Here is a 16,736-nt window from a genome sequence, read left to right on the forward strand (position 1 = left end):
ATGTTCCCATTTCTTAGGATTTCCACTGAACCCAAATGTCTTAGATCTTCAGGCCAAGTCCACTGTCCATAGTCCTAGAAATGTTGTTTGAGCTTGAGGGAATGGCACAAAATCACAGTACAGTGCTGTTTGCCATGCCACGTCCAAGTCTTCAAGAGTGGCCAAGTGATTCTGTGGACCATTCCTCAAGTTCAAGAAAGTTCCAGAACTTAAGTTAATTTGATGTCTTGAGAGAGTCATCTGTGTAAGTGTTTTTTAACCGGTATGTCTAGGAGATCACCAGTGATTTGGTGGGTTGGGGGGGGTCAAAGGTCATGCCAGGCTGGCCGGTCCAGAACAGGGAAGCAAGGAGACCTGGGTAAGGGGAGAGACACTTTGGCTCATGGAACCATGCTGTCTGGGCTCCCCGTGTAGATGCTGCTTCAGCCTCCACCTGCGCCATCTCCTCTGTACCTCGTACTGTACCTGTGTTTGGAGGGGATGGGGATAGTGTATCATCGACACTATCAGGGCTGCTGCATAATATTAGCAATAGCACATTTATACCACTTATTTCAACTTACATAATAGTTTTGAGAAATGGGACAAAAACCTACCTCCCCATTTAGAAAACAGTAAAGAACAGCAACTCCAAAGCCCTGGAAAGGAAGAAAGGGGAATTTAGACATCAAATAATATTCCCGCAAAGTAAAAAAAAATATATAAATGTCAAAATTACCTGTGTTGATGCAAGAGCCAGCTCAACAAAGGTCCATATTTTGTACGTTAAACCACTGACTTTGATGGGTAAGAAGGCAAAGAGGATGTAGTACAAACCAAAGAGGGTCACCAAAAGAAAAGTCGATTTGGTAAGTCTCCTGCAAATATCAAAGGAAAATATTCAATTCTACAATACACAAAAGACACGAATCAATACTGTACATGTTTTGAGAGATTCCATTGGTGTGCCGTTGTGCTGGTCTTTCAGGTTTGACTGGGCAACGCTTACAGAAAGTTGGCACAGGTACTATAACACTCGTAAGCAATTAAGTGATTTATTATTTTAGCCTACAGAATAAACATCCTTGAAATCCTTTGGCGTTAGTACAGTATGGTCATGTTGACAACTCACTTGTATTGGCTGAATTCATTTCCATGCATGTCTGGCATCTGCAGTTTCCCCACCAGGATTCTTATGATACTCAGAAAAAATACCAAATTAATCTGCAATGAAATGGCAACAAATGAATACTGTACGGAGTAAAACTAATATTTACATTATCAGTTATACAATTTGTTTTTTATATGTTACATACACCGGATACAATGGGTGGAGACTAACGGTGAAAATGCTTGCTTACGAGCCTCTTCCAACAATGCAGTAAAACATAAATAAATACAAGAATGAACTACAGTGCATTTGGAAAGTATTCAGAGCCCTTGATTTTTTTTAAACGATACAGCCTTACTAAAATGTATTAAATAGATTCCCCCCCATCAATCTACACCCTATAATGACAAAGCAAAAACCGGTTTTACAAATGTTTACAAATGTATAGAAAAATTAACTGATCACATTTACATAAGTATTCGGACCCTTTACTCTACTTTGTTGAAACACCTTTGGCAGTGATTACAGCCTCGTCTTCTAGGGTATGACGCTACAAGCTTGGCACGCCTATATATGGGGAGTTTCTCCCATTCTTCTCTGCAGATATTCCTGCGTTGTCTTGGCTGTGTGATTGAGGTTGTTGTCCTGTTGGAAGGTGAACCTTCGTCAATGTCTGAAGTCCTGAGCGCTCTGGAGCAGGTTTTCATCAAGGATCTCTCTGTACTTTGCTTCATTCATCTTTCCCTCGATCCTGACTAGTCTCCCTGTTGCTGACGCTGAAAACATCCCCACAGCATGATGCTGCCACCACCATGCTTCACCGTAGGAATGGAACCAGGTTTCCTCCAGACGTGACACTTGGCATTCAGGCCAAAGAGTTCAATCTTGTTTCCCATGGTCTGAGGGTCTTTAGGTGCCTTTTGGCAAACTCCAAGCCGGCTGTCATGCGCTTCTTACTTAAGAGTGGCTTCCGTCTAGCCACTCTACCAGAGGCCTGATTGGTGGAGTGCTGCAGAGATGGTTGTCCTTCTGAAAGATTCTCCCATCTCCACAGAGGAACTCTGGAGCTCTGTCAGAGTGATTGTCGGGTTTTTGGTCACCTACCTAAGTCCCTTCTCCTCCGATTGCTCAGTTTGGCTGGGTGGCCAGCTCTAGGAAGTCTTGGTGGTTCCAAACTTCTTCCATTTCAGAATGATGGAGGCCATTGTGTTCTTGGGGACCTTCAATTCCGCAGAAACTTGTTTGTACCTTTCCCCAGATCTGTGCCTCGACACAACCCTGTCTCTGAGCTCTACGGACAATTCCTTTGACCTCATTGTGTGTAGATTGATGAGGAAAATGTATTTAATCTATTTTAGAATAAGGATGTAATGTGGAAAAGGTCAAGGTGTCTGAATAATTTCCGAATGCACTGTAGCAGGGAGTACCAGATCAATGTGCAGGGAGGGGTATGCGGCATAGTATTTGAGGTAGATATGTACATGAAGGCAGGGTAAAGTGATAAGGCATCAGGATACATAATAATAAAAGTCTAATAATGCACAGAGTAGCAGCATATGAGGGTGTTTTCTTGTGTACAAAACATTAAGAACTTCTGCTCTTTCCATGACAGACCGACCAGGTGAAAGCTATGATCCCCTATTCATGTCACTTGTTAAATCCACTCCAATCAGTGTAGATGAAGGGGAGGAGACAATGGATTGAGTATGTGTGCCATTCAGAGGGTGAATGGGCAAGACAAAAGATGTAGCTGCCTTTGAATAGGGAGTGGTAGTAGGTGCCAGGTGCACCGGTTTGAATGTGTCAAGAAATGCAAGCTGCAGGGTTTTTCACGCTTAACAGTTTCCTTTGTGTATCAAGAACGCTCCACCACTCAAAGGACAGCCAACTTGACACAACTGTGGGAAGCATTGGAGTCAACGTGGGCCAGCATCCCTGTGGAATGCTTTTGACACCGATGAATTGAGGCTGTTCTGAGGGCAAAAAAAAGGGGGGGGGGGGGTTCAACTCAATATTAGGAAAGTGTTCCTAATATTTTGTACACTTGGTGTGTGTATAAAGTACCAGTCAAAAGTTTGGACACCTACTCTTTCAAGGGTTTTTATTTTATTTGTACTATTTTCTACATTGTAGAATAATAGTGAAGACATCAAAACTATGAAATAACACATGGAATCATGTAGAAAACAAAATGGTGTTTAACAAATCAAAATCTATTTTATATTTTGAGGTTCTTCGAAGTAGCCACCCTTGATGACAGTTTTGCACACTCTTGGCATTCTCTCAACCAGCTTCACGAGGTAGTCACCTTGAATGCATTTCAATTAACAGGTGTGCCTTGTTGAAAGTTAATTTGTGGAATTTCTTTACTTAATGCGTTTGAGCCAATCAGTTGTGTTGTGACAAGTTATGGGTGGTATACAGAAGATAGCCCTATTTGGTAAAAGACCAAGTCCATATTATGTCAAGAACAGCTCAAATAAGCAAAGAGAAATGACATCTTTAAGGTCAGTCAATTGGAAAATGTCTAAAACTTTGAAAGTTTTGTCAAGTGCAGTCACGAATACCATCAATCTCTATGATGAAACTGGCTCTCATGAGGACCACCACTGGACAGGAAGACCCAGAGTTACCTCTGCTGCAGAGGATACGTTTGTTAGAGTTTGCTTCACCTCAGATTGCAGCCCAAATAAATGCTTCACAGAGTTAAAGTAACAGATACATCTCAACATCAACTGTTCAGAGGAGACTGCATGAATCAGGCATTCATGGTTGAATTGCTGCAAAGAAACCATTACTAAAGGACACCAATAAGAAGAGACTTGCTTGGGTCAAGAAACACGAGGAATGGACATCAGACAGGTGGAAATCTGTCCTTTGGTCTGATGAGTCCACATTTGGGGTTTTTGCTTCCAACTGCCGTGTCTTTGTGAGACGCAGAGTAGGTGAACAGATTATCTCTGCATGTGTGGATCCCACCGTGAAGCATGGAGGAGGTGGTGTGATGGTGCTTTGCTGGTGACACTGTCATTGATTTATTTAGAATTCAAGTCACACTAAACCAGCATGGCTACCACAGCATTCTGCAGCGATATGCCTCATCTGGTTTGCGCTTAGTGGGACTGTCATTTGTTTTTCAACAGGACAATAAAACAACACACCTCCAAGCTGTGTAAGGGCTATTTGACCAAGGAGAGTGATCGAGTGCTGCATCAGATGACCTGGCCTCCAATCACCCAACCTCAACCCAATTGAGATGGTTTGGGATGAGTTGGACGACAGAGTAAAGAAAAAGCAGCCAACAAGTGCTCAGCATATGTGGGAACTCCTTCTAGACTGTTGGAAAAGCATTCCAGGTGAAGCTGGTTGAGAGAATGCCAAAAGTGTGCAAAGCTGTAATGAAGGCAAAGGGTGGCTACTTTAAAGAATCTAAAATATATTTTTGATTTTTAAAAGTTTAGTACATGTGTTTTCATAGTTTTGATGTCTTCACTATTATTCTACAATACAGAAAATAGCAAAAAAGAAAGAAAAAACTGAATGAGTCAGTGCAAGATAGGGTCTATGCACATAGTCCGGGTAACCATTTAATTAACTATCTATGGCTATTTAGCAGTCTTATGGCTTGGGGTAGAAGCTGTCTCGGAGCCTGTCGGAGAGATGATGCTCCAGTAACACTTGCTGGACTGAAGTAGAGTGAACAGTGAACTTTGGTGGGTGTCTTTAGGAATTTTTCGGGCCTTCCTCTGACACTGCCTGATATGGAGATCCTGGGGCCGGTGTTGTGACGAAAATCTCCCCCGTGACAGACCCTTCTATTTTCCTTAATTTTGTCGCTAGAGACAAATACTTTCTGTGGCACACATAAGAGTCAAATACTTTCTATAGAACAAACTTCACGTCAGGATAGGCAACCGAAATGAATAATGAATGTATGTGTGTTATATTAAACATAGAGGGAATAAAATGTTGGCAAGCAATAAACATTTCAGAACAACTATGGTTGAATTATTAACCTTACACTTTCAAAAACACTGGTCGAATAAGACATGGGAGAGATGACGAATTTTGGCAAAGAGAATTTATTTATAGACTAATACAAATCAGTAGCGGATTTAGGTACGGACGACATGGGCAGATGCCTAGGGCGGCATCTTGCCGTGGGCGGCACAGGGTGCCCCCGGGTGCAGGCGCTGAATGGGGTTGAGCCCAGAACCTTTTGACGATCCGAGGGCCCATACCAAATCTTTTCGGCCCAAGGTGTAAGAGACATTGTTGTGCCCTCTTCACGACTGTGTGGATGTGTGTTTACACCATGTTAAATTCTTAATGATGTGGACGCCAAGGAACTTGAAACACTCAACCTGCTCCACTACAGCTCCGTCATTGTGGATTGGGATATGCTCTCCCCTCTCTCCTGCAGTCCACGCTCAGCTCCTTGGTCTTACTGACATTGTGGGAGAGGCTGTTGTCCTGGCACCACACTGCTAAGTCTCTTACCTCCTTGTAGGCTGTCTCATCACCATCGGTGATCAGGCCTACCACTGTTGCCGTCAGCAAACTTGATGGTGTTGGAGTTGTGGGTGAACAGGGAGTACAGAAGGGGACTAAGCACACACCCCTGTAGGGACCCGTGTTGAGGGTCAGCATGGCGGAAGTGTTGTTGCCTACCCTCACCATCTGGGGCCGGCCTGTCAGGAAGTCCACGATCCAGTTGCAGAGGTTCAGTCCAAGGGTCCTGAGCTTGGAGGGGAATATGGTGTTGAACGCCGAGCTGTAGTTTATGAACAGCAATCTCACATAGTTATTTCCTCTCTTGTCCAGGTGGGAAAGGGCAGTGTGAAATGTAATTGAGAGCATCATCTGTGGATCTGTTGGGGCAGTATGCTAATTGGAGTGGTTCCAGGTTGTTTGGGATGATGGTGTTGATGTGTGACATGACCAGCCTTCCAACGCACTTCATAATTACAGATGTGATGTGCTACAGGGTGATAGTAATTTAGGCAGTTTACCTTGGAGTTCCTGGGAACAGGTACAATGGTGGTCAGCTTGAAACATGTTATGATTATAATCTGGGACAAGGAGAGGATGAAAATGTCTGTGAAGACACTTGCCAGCTGGTCTGCGCATGCTCTGAGAACGCGCCCTGGTATTCCGTCTTGAACAATCTTGAACAATGCATTGGCCGAATCATTAGTTATCAACAGCGATTGATGCACTTACGATTATGAAGAGTAGGACTGGTAATCTGAGAATCCACCAAACCCAGTCATGTACCCTTGTCTCCCAGCAGCTTGAGGAGAAAGGGAAACATATTCATGTATGTGAACTATGATGATGCAATTGTCATCTGTTTAAAATAGTCTCTGACATACCATTAATCTGTATCTTACCCTTCATCCTCATAGAAGTATTTTGCCAAGCCCCAGGATACAATGACAATCATTGGCAAACCTATGTAGAGAAACAAAACAAAAATGGTTTAGTTAAATCCAATCCCTCTCATTTCAGTTAATAATAGTTCACTAACAAGTCTGTCTCTTTACTGATCATAATGACATGACATTGCTAGATGACAATGACATGGTATCAGTGGTGTTGTTGTAATGTTGAGTGGACAAGTGTCCGTACCCCAGCCCAGGATGATGTACCACCAAAGGTGTTTCTTCTTGGAGAAGAAGGAGAGGCTGACCAGGGTGTGGAGGTAGTGTCCCTCCACCAGCAGCCAGCTGTAGTTAGCCATGATGCAGTAGTTGGAGAACATCACCACTAACTTACACACTGCCTACAGGATATGATGAGAACAGACATATACACTACATTAACAAAAATATGTGGACACCTGCTAGTCAAACATCTCATTCCAAAATCATGGGCATTAATATGGAGTTGTACCCCCCCCTACCCTACCCCCATTGCTGTTATAACATCCTCCACTCTTCTGGGAAGGCTTTCCACTAAATATTGGAACATTGCTATAGGGACTTGCTTCCATTCAGCCACAAGAGCATTAGTGAGGTTGGGCGATTAGGCCAGGCTCGCAGTCAGCGTTCCAATTCATCCCAAAGGTGTTCGATGGGGTTGAGGTCAGAGATCTGTGCAGGGCAGTCAAGTTCTTCCACACCGATCTCGACAAACCATTTCTGTATGGCCCTCGCTTGTGCATGGGGGCTTTGTCAAGCTGAAACAGAAAAGGGCCTTCCCCAAACTCTTGCCACAAAGTTGGAAGTACAGAATCGTCTATAATGTCATTGTATGCTGTAGCGTTAAGATTCCCTTCACTGGAACTAATGGGCCTAGCCCGAACCATGAAAAACAGACCCATACCATTATTCCTCCTCTATCAAACTTTACAGTTTGCACTATGCTTTGGGGTTGGTAGCGTTCTCCTGGCATCCGCCAAACCCAGATTCATCCGTCGGACTGCCAGATGGTGAAGTGTGATTAATCATTCCAGAGAACACGTTTCCACTGCTCCCGACGAACAGTTGTTGTGCTGACACTGCTTCCAGAGGCAGTTTGGAACTCAGTAGTGAGTGTTGCAACCGAGGACAGACAATTTTTACAGTTGACCGGGGCAGCTCTAGCAGGGCAGAGATTTGACGAACTGACTTGTTGGAAAGGTGGCATCCTATGACGGTGCCTCGTTGAAAGTCACAGACCTCTTCAGTAAGGCTATTCTACTGCCAATGTTTCTCTATGGAGATTCCATGGCTGTGTGCTCGATCTTATACACCTGTAAGCATTGGGTGTGGCTGAAATAGCCAAATCCACTCATTTGAAGGGTTGTCCACATACTTTTGTGTGTATATAGGAGGGGTATTTTAGTATGTCCATATCATGTTGAAAGATGAACAACATTTATCAAAACACAGCTATTCACACACTAAATGACACATTTCTCTATCAATGTGTTCATCCATTCACACATGCATTGACAGTCACTACGAAGTACAGTAGATACGTACTGGGTAGTCGTCACAGTGGTAGAAGTCTTCATCGGTGAAGAGCACAGAGTCTTTGATGAAGATGAAGGTAGCACGCAGGATGAAGGAAACGAAGAGTTGGATGTGGATGTAGTTTCTGGTGCAGTGCAGTTTCCTAGACAACAGGAAGAGTGTAAAAGCAGTTTAAAATGTCCTCCTTGACCAACATGCTTTTGTAATATGTTTAATCCCCCACTGAGACCCAATATTAAGATACGCATGTTGATTACAGTGTAGTTTATTGAGTATCCAAATGGATTATCATATTTTTTTATCATAACAGTTCTTGGACTTGATTCTCTGTTTCTCACCTAAAGAGACAGAGGATGGTGATGGCGATGGTGAGAGAGATTAGAGAGAGAGCGTAGCCTGCAGTGTACATGGTCTTCACATAGGGGAAGTACATGTGGGAGTCATGTGACTGCGAGGAAAAAGAGGCCCGGGGTAAGAATTGTTTTACATAAATTGTCCTGAATCAAAGACAAAACCAGTAATGTAGCACATACGAAAAGTACACATGTACCCACCTCTCCAAGTAAGTGGAAGGTTTCGTTGAAACATGCATGCTCGTAAGGAGGGAATGGGTCCGTCCAGCCCGTGTCTGTGCAGTTCCGGTCCACTTTACCTGAAGAAAAATCATACAGCCTCATCAATACTTACTTGCTGTACTGTTCAAATAAACTAATTATGGCTGGGAAAATAGTCAGCATCAGAGTAAAAAACCTTGACCTAAGACCTACATAGTTTCAGTATCTAAGGTATTATGCAGCTTCAGTATCTCAGGTATTATGCAGTTTCAGTATCTAAGGTATTATGCAGTTTCAGTATCTCAGGTATTATGCAGTTTCAGTATCTCAGGTATTTTAGTGCAGGCAATAGTTATTGCAGGCGTCATTAGTGTTATGTAAGGTTGTCATAAATCACTTCACGATGCCGCCGTTTCCACAAGCAGACCTTTTATGAACTCTATACCACTCCTCTGTCCTTTTAGTCTATCGCCTGTATGAGCATCAATCGACAGTTTATGGTAGAAAGACAAACATTTTTGTATTGAATGGAAACAGATGATCTTGGTGGTGGATCATTAACTAACTAACACACTCATAACAGACAGGGGTGGGGGTCGAACACATCATAACAGACAGGGGTGGGGGTCGAACACATCATAACAGACAGGGGTGGGGGTCGAACACATCATAACAGACAGGGGTGGGGGTCGAACACATCATAACAGACAGGGGTGGGGGTCGAACACATCATAACAGACAGGGGTGGGGGTCGAACACATCATAACAGACAGGGGAGGGGGGTCGAACACATCATAACAGACAGGGGTGGGGGTCGAACACATCATAACAGACAGGGGTGGGGTGGGGGTCGAACACATCATAACAGACAGGGGTGGGGGTCGAACACATCATAACAGACAGGGGTGGGGTGGGGGTCGAACACATAACAGACAGGGGTGGGGTGGGGGTCGAACACATCATAACAGACAGGGGTGGGGTGGGGGTAGAACACATCATAACAGACAGGGGTGGGGTGGGGGTCGAACACATCATAACAGACAGGGGTGGGGTTCGAACACATCATAACAGACAGGGGTGGGGGTCGAACACATCATAACAGACAGGGGTGGGGGTCGAACACATCATAACAGACAGGGGTGGGGGCCGAACACATCATAACAGACGGGTGGGGTGGGGATCGAACACATAACAGACAGGGGTGGGGTGGGGGTCGAACACATCATAACAGACAGGGGTGGGGTGGGGGTCGAACACATCATAACAGACAGGGGTGGGGTGGGGGTCGAACACATCATAACAGACAGGGGTGGGGGTTCGAACACATCATAACAGACAGGGGTGGGGGTCGAACACATCATAACAGACAGGGGTGGGGGTCGAACACATCATAACAGACAGGGGTGGAGGGGGGGCCGAACACATCATAACAGACAGGGGTGGGGGTCGAACACATCATAACAGACAGGGGTGGGGGGTCGAACACATCATAACAGACAGGGGTGGGGGTCGAACAAATCATAACAGACAGGGGTGGGGGTCGAACACATCATAACAGACAGGGGTGGGGGTCGAACACATCATAACAGACAGGGGTGGGGGGTCGAACACATCATAACAGACAGGGGTGGGGGTCGAACACATCATAACAGACAGGGGTGGGGTGGGGTCGAACACATCATAACAGACAGGGGTGGGGGGCGAACACATCATAACAGACAGGGGTGGGGTGGGGGTCGAACACATAACAGACAGGGGGGGGGTGGGGGTCGAACACATAACAGACAGGGGTGGGGTGGGGGTCGAACACATCATAACAGACAGGGGTGGGGTGGGGGTCGAACACATCATAACAGACAGGGGTGGGGTGGGAGTCGAACACATCATAACAGACAGGGGTGGGGTTCGAACACATCATAACAGACAGGGGTGGGGGTCGAACACATCATAACAGACAGGGGTGGGGGTCGAACACATCATAACAGACAGGGGTGGGGGTCGAACACATCATAACAGACGGGTGGGGTGGGGGTCGAACACATAACAGACAGGGGTGGGGGTCGAACACATCATAACAGACAGGGGTGGGGTGGGGGTCGAACACATCATAACAGACAGGGGTGGGGGTTCGAACACATCATAACAGACAGGGGTGGGGGTCGAACACATCATAACAGACAGGGGTGGGGGTCGAACACATCATAACAGACAGGGGTGGAGTGGGGGTCGAACACATCATAACAGACAGGGGTGGGGGTCGAACACATCATAACAGACAGGGGTGGGGGTCGAACACATCATAACAGACAGGGGTGGGGTGGGGTCGAACACATCATAACAGACAGGGGTGGGGTGGGGGTCGAACACATAACAAACAGGGGAGGGGTGGGGGTCGAACACAACATAACAGACAGGGGTGGGGTGGGGGTCGAACACATCATAACAGACAGGGGTGGGGTGGGGGTCGAACACATCATAACAGACAGGGGTGGGGTTCGAACACATCATAACAGACAGGGGTGGGGGTCGAACACATCATAACAGACAGGGGTGGGGGTCGAACACATCATAACAGACAGGGGTGGGGGTCGAACACATCATAACAAACGGGTGGGGTGGGGGACGAACACATAACAGACAGGGGTGGGGGTCGTACACATCATAACAGACAGGGGTGGGGTGGGGGTCGAACACATCATAACAGACAGGGGTGGGGGTTCGAACACATCATAACAGACAGGGGTGGGGGTCGAACACATCATAACAGACAGGGGTGGGGGTCGAACACATCATAACAGACAGGGGTGGAGTGGGGTCGAACACATCATAACAGACAGGGGTGGGGGGGTCGAACACATCATAACAGACAGGGGTGGGGGTCGAACACATCATAACAGACAGGGGTGGGGGTCGAACACATCATAACAGACAGGGGTGGGGGTCTAACACATCATAACAGACAGGGGTGGAGTGGGGGTCGAACACATCATAACAGACAGGGGTGGGGGTCGAACACATCATAACAGACAGGGGTGGGGGTCGAACACATCATAACAGACAGGGGTGGGGGGGCCGAACACATCATAACAGACAGGGGTGGGGTGGGGGTCGAACACATCATAACAGACAGGGGTGGGGTGGGGGTGAACACATAACAGACAGGGGTGGGGTGGGGGTCGAACACATCATAACAGACAGGGGTGGGGGTCGAACACATCATAACAGACAGGGGTGGGGTGGAGGTCGAACACATCATAACAGACAGGGGTGGGGGTCGAACACATGATAACAGACAAAGGTGGGGGTCGCGCACATCATAACAGACAGGGGTGGGGGTCGAACACATCATAACAGACAGGGGTGGGGTGGGGGTCGAACACATCATAACAGACAGGGGTGGGGTGGGGGTCGAACACATCATAACAGACAGGGGTGGGGGTCTAACACATCATAACAGTCAGGGGTGGGGTGGGGGTCGAACACATCATAACAGACAGGGGTGGGGTGGGGGTCGAACACATCATAACAGCCAGGGGTGGGGTGGGGGTCTAACACATAACAGCCAGGGGTGGGGTGGGGGTCTAACACATCTTAACAGCCAGGGGTGGGGTGGGGTGGGGGTCTAACACATCATAACAGCCAGGGGTGGGGTGGGGTGGGGGTCTAACACATCATAACAGCCAGGGGTGGGGTGGGGGTCTAACACATCATAACAGACACGGGTGGGTTGGGGGTCTAACATATCATAACAGCCAGGGGTGGGGGTCTAACACATCATAACAGCCAGGGGTGGGGGTCTAACACATCATAACAGCCAGGGGTGGGGTGGGGGTCTAACACATAACAGCCAGGGGTGGGGTGGGGGTCGAACACATAACAGACAGGGGTGGGGTGGGGGTCTAACACATCATAACAGCCAGGGGTGGGGTGGGGGTCTAACACATCATAACAGCCAGGGGTGGGGTGGGGGTCTAACACATCATAACAGCCAGGGGTGGGGTGGGGGTCTAACACATCATAACAGCCAGGGGTGGGGTGGGGGTCTAACACATCATAACAGCCAGGGGTGGGGTGGGGGGTCTAACACATCATAACAGCCAGGGGTGGGGTGGGGGTCTAACACATCATAACAGCCAGGGGTGGGGTGGGGGTTTAACACATCATAACAGCCAGGGGTGGGGTGGGGGTCTAACACATCATAACAGCCAGGGGTGGGGTGGGGGTCTAACACATCATAACAGCCAGGGGTGGGGTGGGGGTCTAACACATCATAACAGCCAGGGGTGGGGTGGGGGTCTAACACATAACAGCCAGGGGTGGGGTGGAGGTCTAACACATCATAACAGCCAGGGGTGGGGTGGGGTCTAACACATAACAGCCAGGGGTGGGGTGGGGGTCTAACACATCGTAACAGACAGGGGTGGGGTGGAGGTCTAACACATCATAACAGAAAGGGTGGGGTGGGGGTCTAACACATCATAACAGACAGGGGTGGGGGTCTAACAAATAACAGCCAGGGGTTGGGGGGCGGGGGGTATAACACACACATCGTAACAGCCAGGGGTGGGGTGGGGGTATAACACATCATAACAGCCAGGGGTGGGGTGGGGGTCTAACAAATAACAGCCAGGGGTTGGGGGTATAACACACACATCATGATGGGGGTTTCTCACCTTCTGATTTGAAGAAATTGGGACAGTTCTGTGATGCAGTTTCCCCTACAAAAGCAGGAGACCAGCAATTCAAGTGGTCCCACATACCCTTGCAGTCTGAATAAGAAAAACAAATCAGGTATTGTTTTCTTGTATCTCTCAAATTATAATCAAAGTGTGTAAATATTTTTTTTAATGGGGGGGCCTATCTATACATAAGAATTTGTTCTTAACTGACTTGCCTGGTTAAATAAAGGAAAACAAATAAAAAATAATTACATGTGTTTGGTGGTTTGTTGTCAAAAATTATAAGGCAAACAGTACAACGGCAGTCCTTGTTTGGTCGTTGTGAATAATTTACATTTTAGTCATTTAAACTCTCTTATCCAGAGTGATTTACAAGAGCAATTGGGGTTAAGTGCCTTGCTCAAGGGCAGATCAACAGATTTTTCACCTCGTCGGCTCGGGGATTCGAACCAGGAAACTTTTCGGGTTACTGGCCCAATGCTCTTAGGCTACCTGCTGCCAATAGTCCAGTAATAACAAGAGGAGCAAGACAAACAGCTCTGATAATCTGATTAATGTTCTCACCAACATGACAGTAATGTTGAACTCAAAGTGGGGAAGTAACTACAACGATAATGCTGTATGTTGAGATGTAACCTACTCTATACTGCCACTAGAGGGAAACCTAGTCCACAGTCAAACTGGCCTGGTTCCCAGTGATGTGCTGATGTGTGGTGCTGTTTCAGATTTTGATACCTGTGGGACTTGAAATGATTTTACTCTTATGTGGTATGCATATCATATAATGCCATTAAATAAACAAATTCTAAGAACATTGACTATTATGGAATAGAGAAGGAACATGTTAACCTATATTTTTTTAGCGTAGGAAAACATGACAAACCATTCTGGGTATGAATTTCTAAGGGGGAAGAATTACAAACGGTCTCATCTCACCTGGTTGGGGAGTTTTGGACACATTATGCAGTTGCAACTCATGAAGGCACCTCTCCTCCTCTCTAATAAGAATGATGTACGGCTCACAGTCTGCTTGAACCTTTCACAGTTGAAAAGAAAAAGAATGTGTGCACGCGTCATCTCCCTATAGCCTACAGTGCCTTCAGAAGGTATTCACACCCCTTGACCTTTTTCCACATTTTGTTGTTAGACTGTGTTTAGAATGGATTAAATTGAGTTTTTCTGGTCACTGGAATTAAGAGGAATTATGTTTTGTTTTTTAACGTTTACAAATGAATAAAAAGCTGAAATGTCTTGAGTCAACATCTGTTAACAAGCCGCATAATAAGTTGCATGTTTATTTTTTTTATTTTTATGACTACCTCATCTCTGTACCCCACACATACAATTATCTGTAAGGTCCCCCAGTCGAGCAGTCAATTTCAAACACAGATTCAACCACAAAGACCATGGAGGTTTTCCAATGCCTCGCAAAAAAAAGTGTAAAAATGTTAAAAAGCAGATATTGAATATCCTTTTGAGCATGGCGAAGTTATTAGTTACACTTTGGATGGCGTATCAATACACCCAGTGACTACAAATATACAGGCGTCCTTCCTAACTCAGTTGCTGGAGAGGAAGGAAACCACTCAGGGATTTCACCATGAGGCCAATGATGACTTTAAAACAGTTAGAGTTTGATGGCTGTGATAGGAGAAAACTGAGGATGGATCAACATTGTAGTTACTCCACAATACTAACTTAATTGACAGAGTGAAAAAAGGGAAGCCTGTACAGAACAAAAATACTCCAAAACATGCATCCTGTTTGCAACAAGGCACTAAAGTTATACGTCAAAGAATTTAGCAAACAATGTACTTTTTGTCCTGAATACAAAGTGTTATGTTTGGGGGAATTCAACACAACACGTGGGGAGAATACCACTCCATATTTTCAAGCATAGTGGTGGCTGCATCATGTTATGGGTATGCTTATAATCATTGGAATGGGCACAGGCAAAATCCTAGAAGAAAACATGGTTATGTCTGCTTTCCACCACACACTGGGAGATCAATTCACCTTTCAGCAGGACAATGACAGAAAACACAAGTTCACATCAACACTGGAGTGTTCCTGAGTTGCCGAGTAACAGTTTTTGATTTAAATCTGCTTTAAAACCTATGGCAAGATCTGAAAATGGTTGTCTAGGAATGATCAACTACCTATTTGACAGAGTTTGAAGAATTCTGAAAAGAATAATGTGCAAATGTTTCACAATCCTGCTGTGGAAAACTCTTAGAGAGAATGTGAAAATAATATACACTGAGTATACCAAACACTAGGAACATCTTCCTAATATATAGAAATACTCATATTTTTACATTTTTGTTTTTTCCCCCTGCTTTTATATTAAAGTATTGTGTAGATTTGACAAAAACATTTTTTAAATGATGCCACTTTGTAACAACACAATTTGGAAAAGGTTAAATGTGAATACTTTCTGAAGGCACTGAGTGCACAAAACATAAAAATAAGTATTCCTTAGTTTCTAATTTTCTCGAAATCTAAAGGCATAACCTTCAACCTAGATTATCTTTCCATGACATAGTAGACTGCCCAGGTATAAGCTATGATCTATTATTGATGTCACCTGATAAATCCACTTCAACTCAGTATAGATAAAGGTGAGGAGACAGGTTAAAGAATGATTGTGAAACCTTGAGACATGGATTGTGATATGTGTTAATTCAAATGTGAATGAGCAAGACAAAATATTTAAGTGCCTTTGAACAGGGTATGGTAGTAGTTGGAGTGTGTCAAGAACTGCAACACTGCTGGGTTTTTCCACGCTCAACAGTTTCCCGTGTGTATTAAGAGTGGTCCAACAGACATCCAGCTAACTTGACACAATTGTGGGAAGCATTGGATTCAACATGGGCCAGCATCCCTTAGGAACGCTTTTGACACCTTATAGTCCATGTCCCGACGAACTGAGGCTGTTCTGAGGGCAAAAGGTGCTGTAACTCAGTATTATGAAGGTGTTCCTAATGTTTCTTACACGGAGTGTATATGTATGTACCTTTGCCAAACATGCCCAGCTTTTTCAAACACGCGTGTGCATTCTTACCTTTAAGTACATGCCCAGTAGGATTCCAATAATTCCAATGTGCATTTTGTCAGTCACAGTCATCATTTACCCCAAAAAATGTAACTTAATTATAGACTTGAAGAAACTGTAAAATGACTTTCGGTACTAAAAGTCTGAAATAATCGTCCTATTCAAAGCAGCAAGTCATCATGTCTTTGTCCAAACCAACTGCATGTGTTTTGTTTGTGCGGTTATTACACCTGACCTTTTTATAATAGACTAGTACCAAAGACAATACAGTATGAAGATAGGCAGAAACTGCTTCTCCAACAGAAATCCCCGAAAACGCTTGTAGGCGAAGTCATGGTGATGTTGGCTCGCTAAATTCATGCGCAGAAATACGTAATCGGGTCTAACGGTCGTCTCACG

General features: G+C 45.4%; 1 protein-coding gene across 1 annotated transcript; it reads right to left on the reverse strand.

Annotated features, from left to right (window-relative positions):
- Nucleotides 1-312: 312 nt before the first annotated feature.
- On the reverse strand, nucleotides 313-16,594 carry LOC118363789 (secretin receptor-like). Its single transcript, XM_035745008.2, has 13 exons — nucleotides 16,347-16,594; nucleotides 14,219-14,318; nucleotides 13,277-13,372; nucleotides 8,604-8,701; nucleotides 8,388-8,497; nucleotides 8,059-8,191; nucleotides 6,722-6,875; nucleotides 6,484-6,544; nucleotides 6,314-6,383; nucleotides 1,112-1,203; nucleotides 719-857; nucleotides 597-638; nucleotides 313-465 (listed from the first exon to the last, which is right to left on the reverse strand). Exons 1-13 carry the CDS (start codon nucleotides 16,410-16,412, stop codon nucleotides 313-315), a joined length of 1,314 nt encoding a protein of 437 aa, XP_035600901.1. The 5' UTR covers nucleotides 16,413-16,594.
- Between the last annotated feature and the right edge of the window lie 142 nt (nucleotides 16,595-16,736).

Source organism: Oncorhynchus keta, chromosome 30 (genome assembly GCF_023373465.1).
Source record: "Oncorhynchus keta strain PuntledgeMale-10-30-2019 chromosome 30, Oket_V2, whole genome shotgun sequence".
Lineage (NCBI taxonomy): Eukaryota > Metazoa > Chordata > Actinopteri > Salmoniformes > Salmonidae > Oncorhynchus > Oncorhynchus keta.

Excerpts from the sequence above, each read along its gene's own strand:
- LOC118363789 (XM_035745008.2), bottom strand. The coding sequence starts at position 16,412 with ATGATGACTGTGACTGACAAAATGCACATTGGAATTATTGGAATCCTA. Across the intron at positions 8,498-8,603 it reads CCTTCCACTTACTTGGAGAG|TCACATGACTCCCACATGTA; the intron begins GTGGGTACATGT and ends TTTTCCTCGCAG. Across the intron at positions 6,876-8,058 it reads ACCACTGTGACGACTACCCA|GCAGTGTGTAAGTTAGTGGT; the intron begins GTACGTATCTAC and ends CATATCCTGTAG.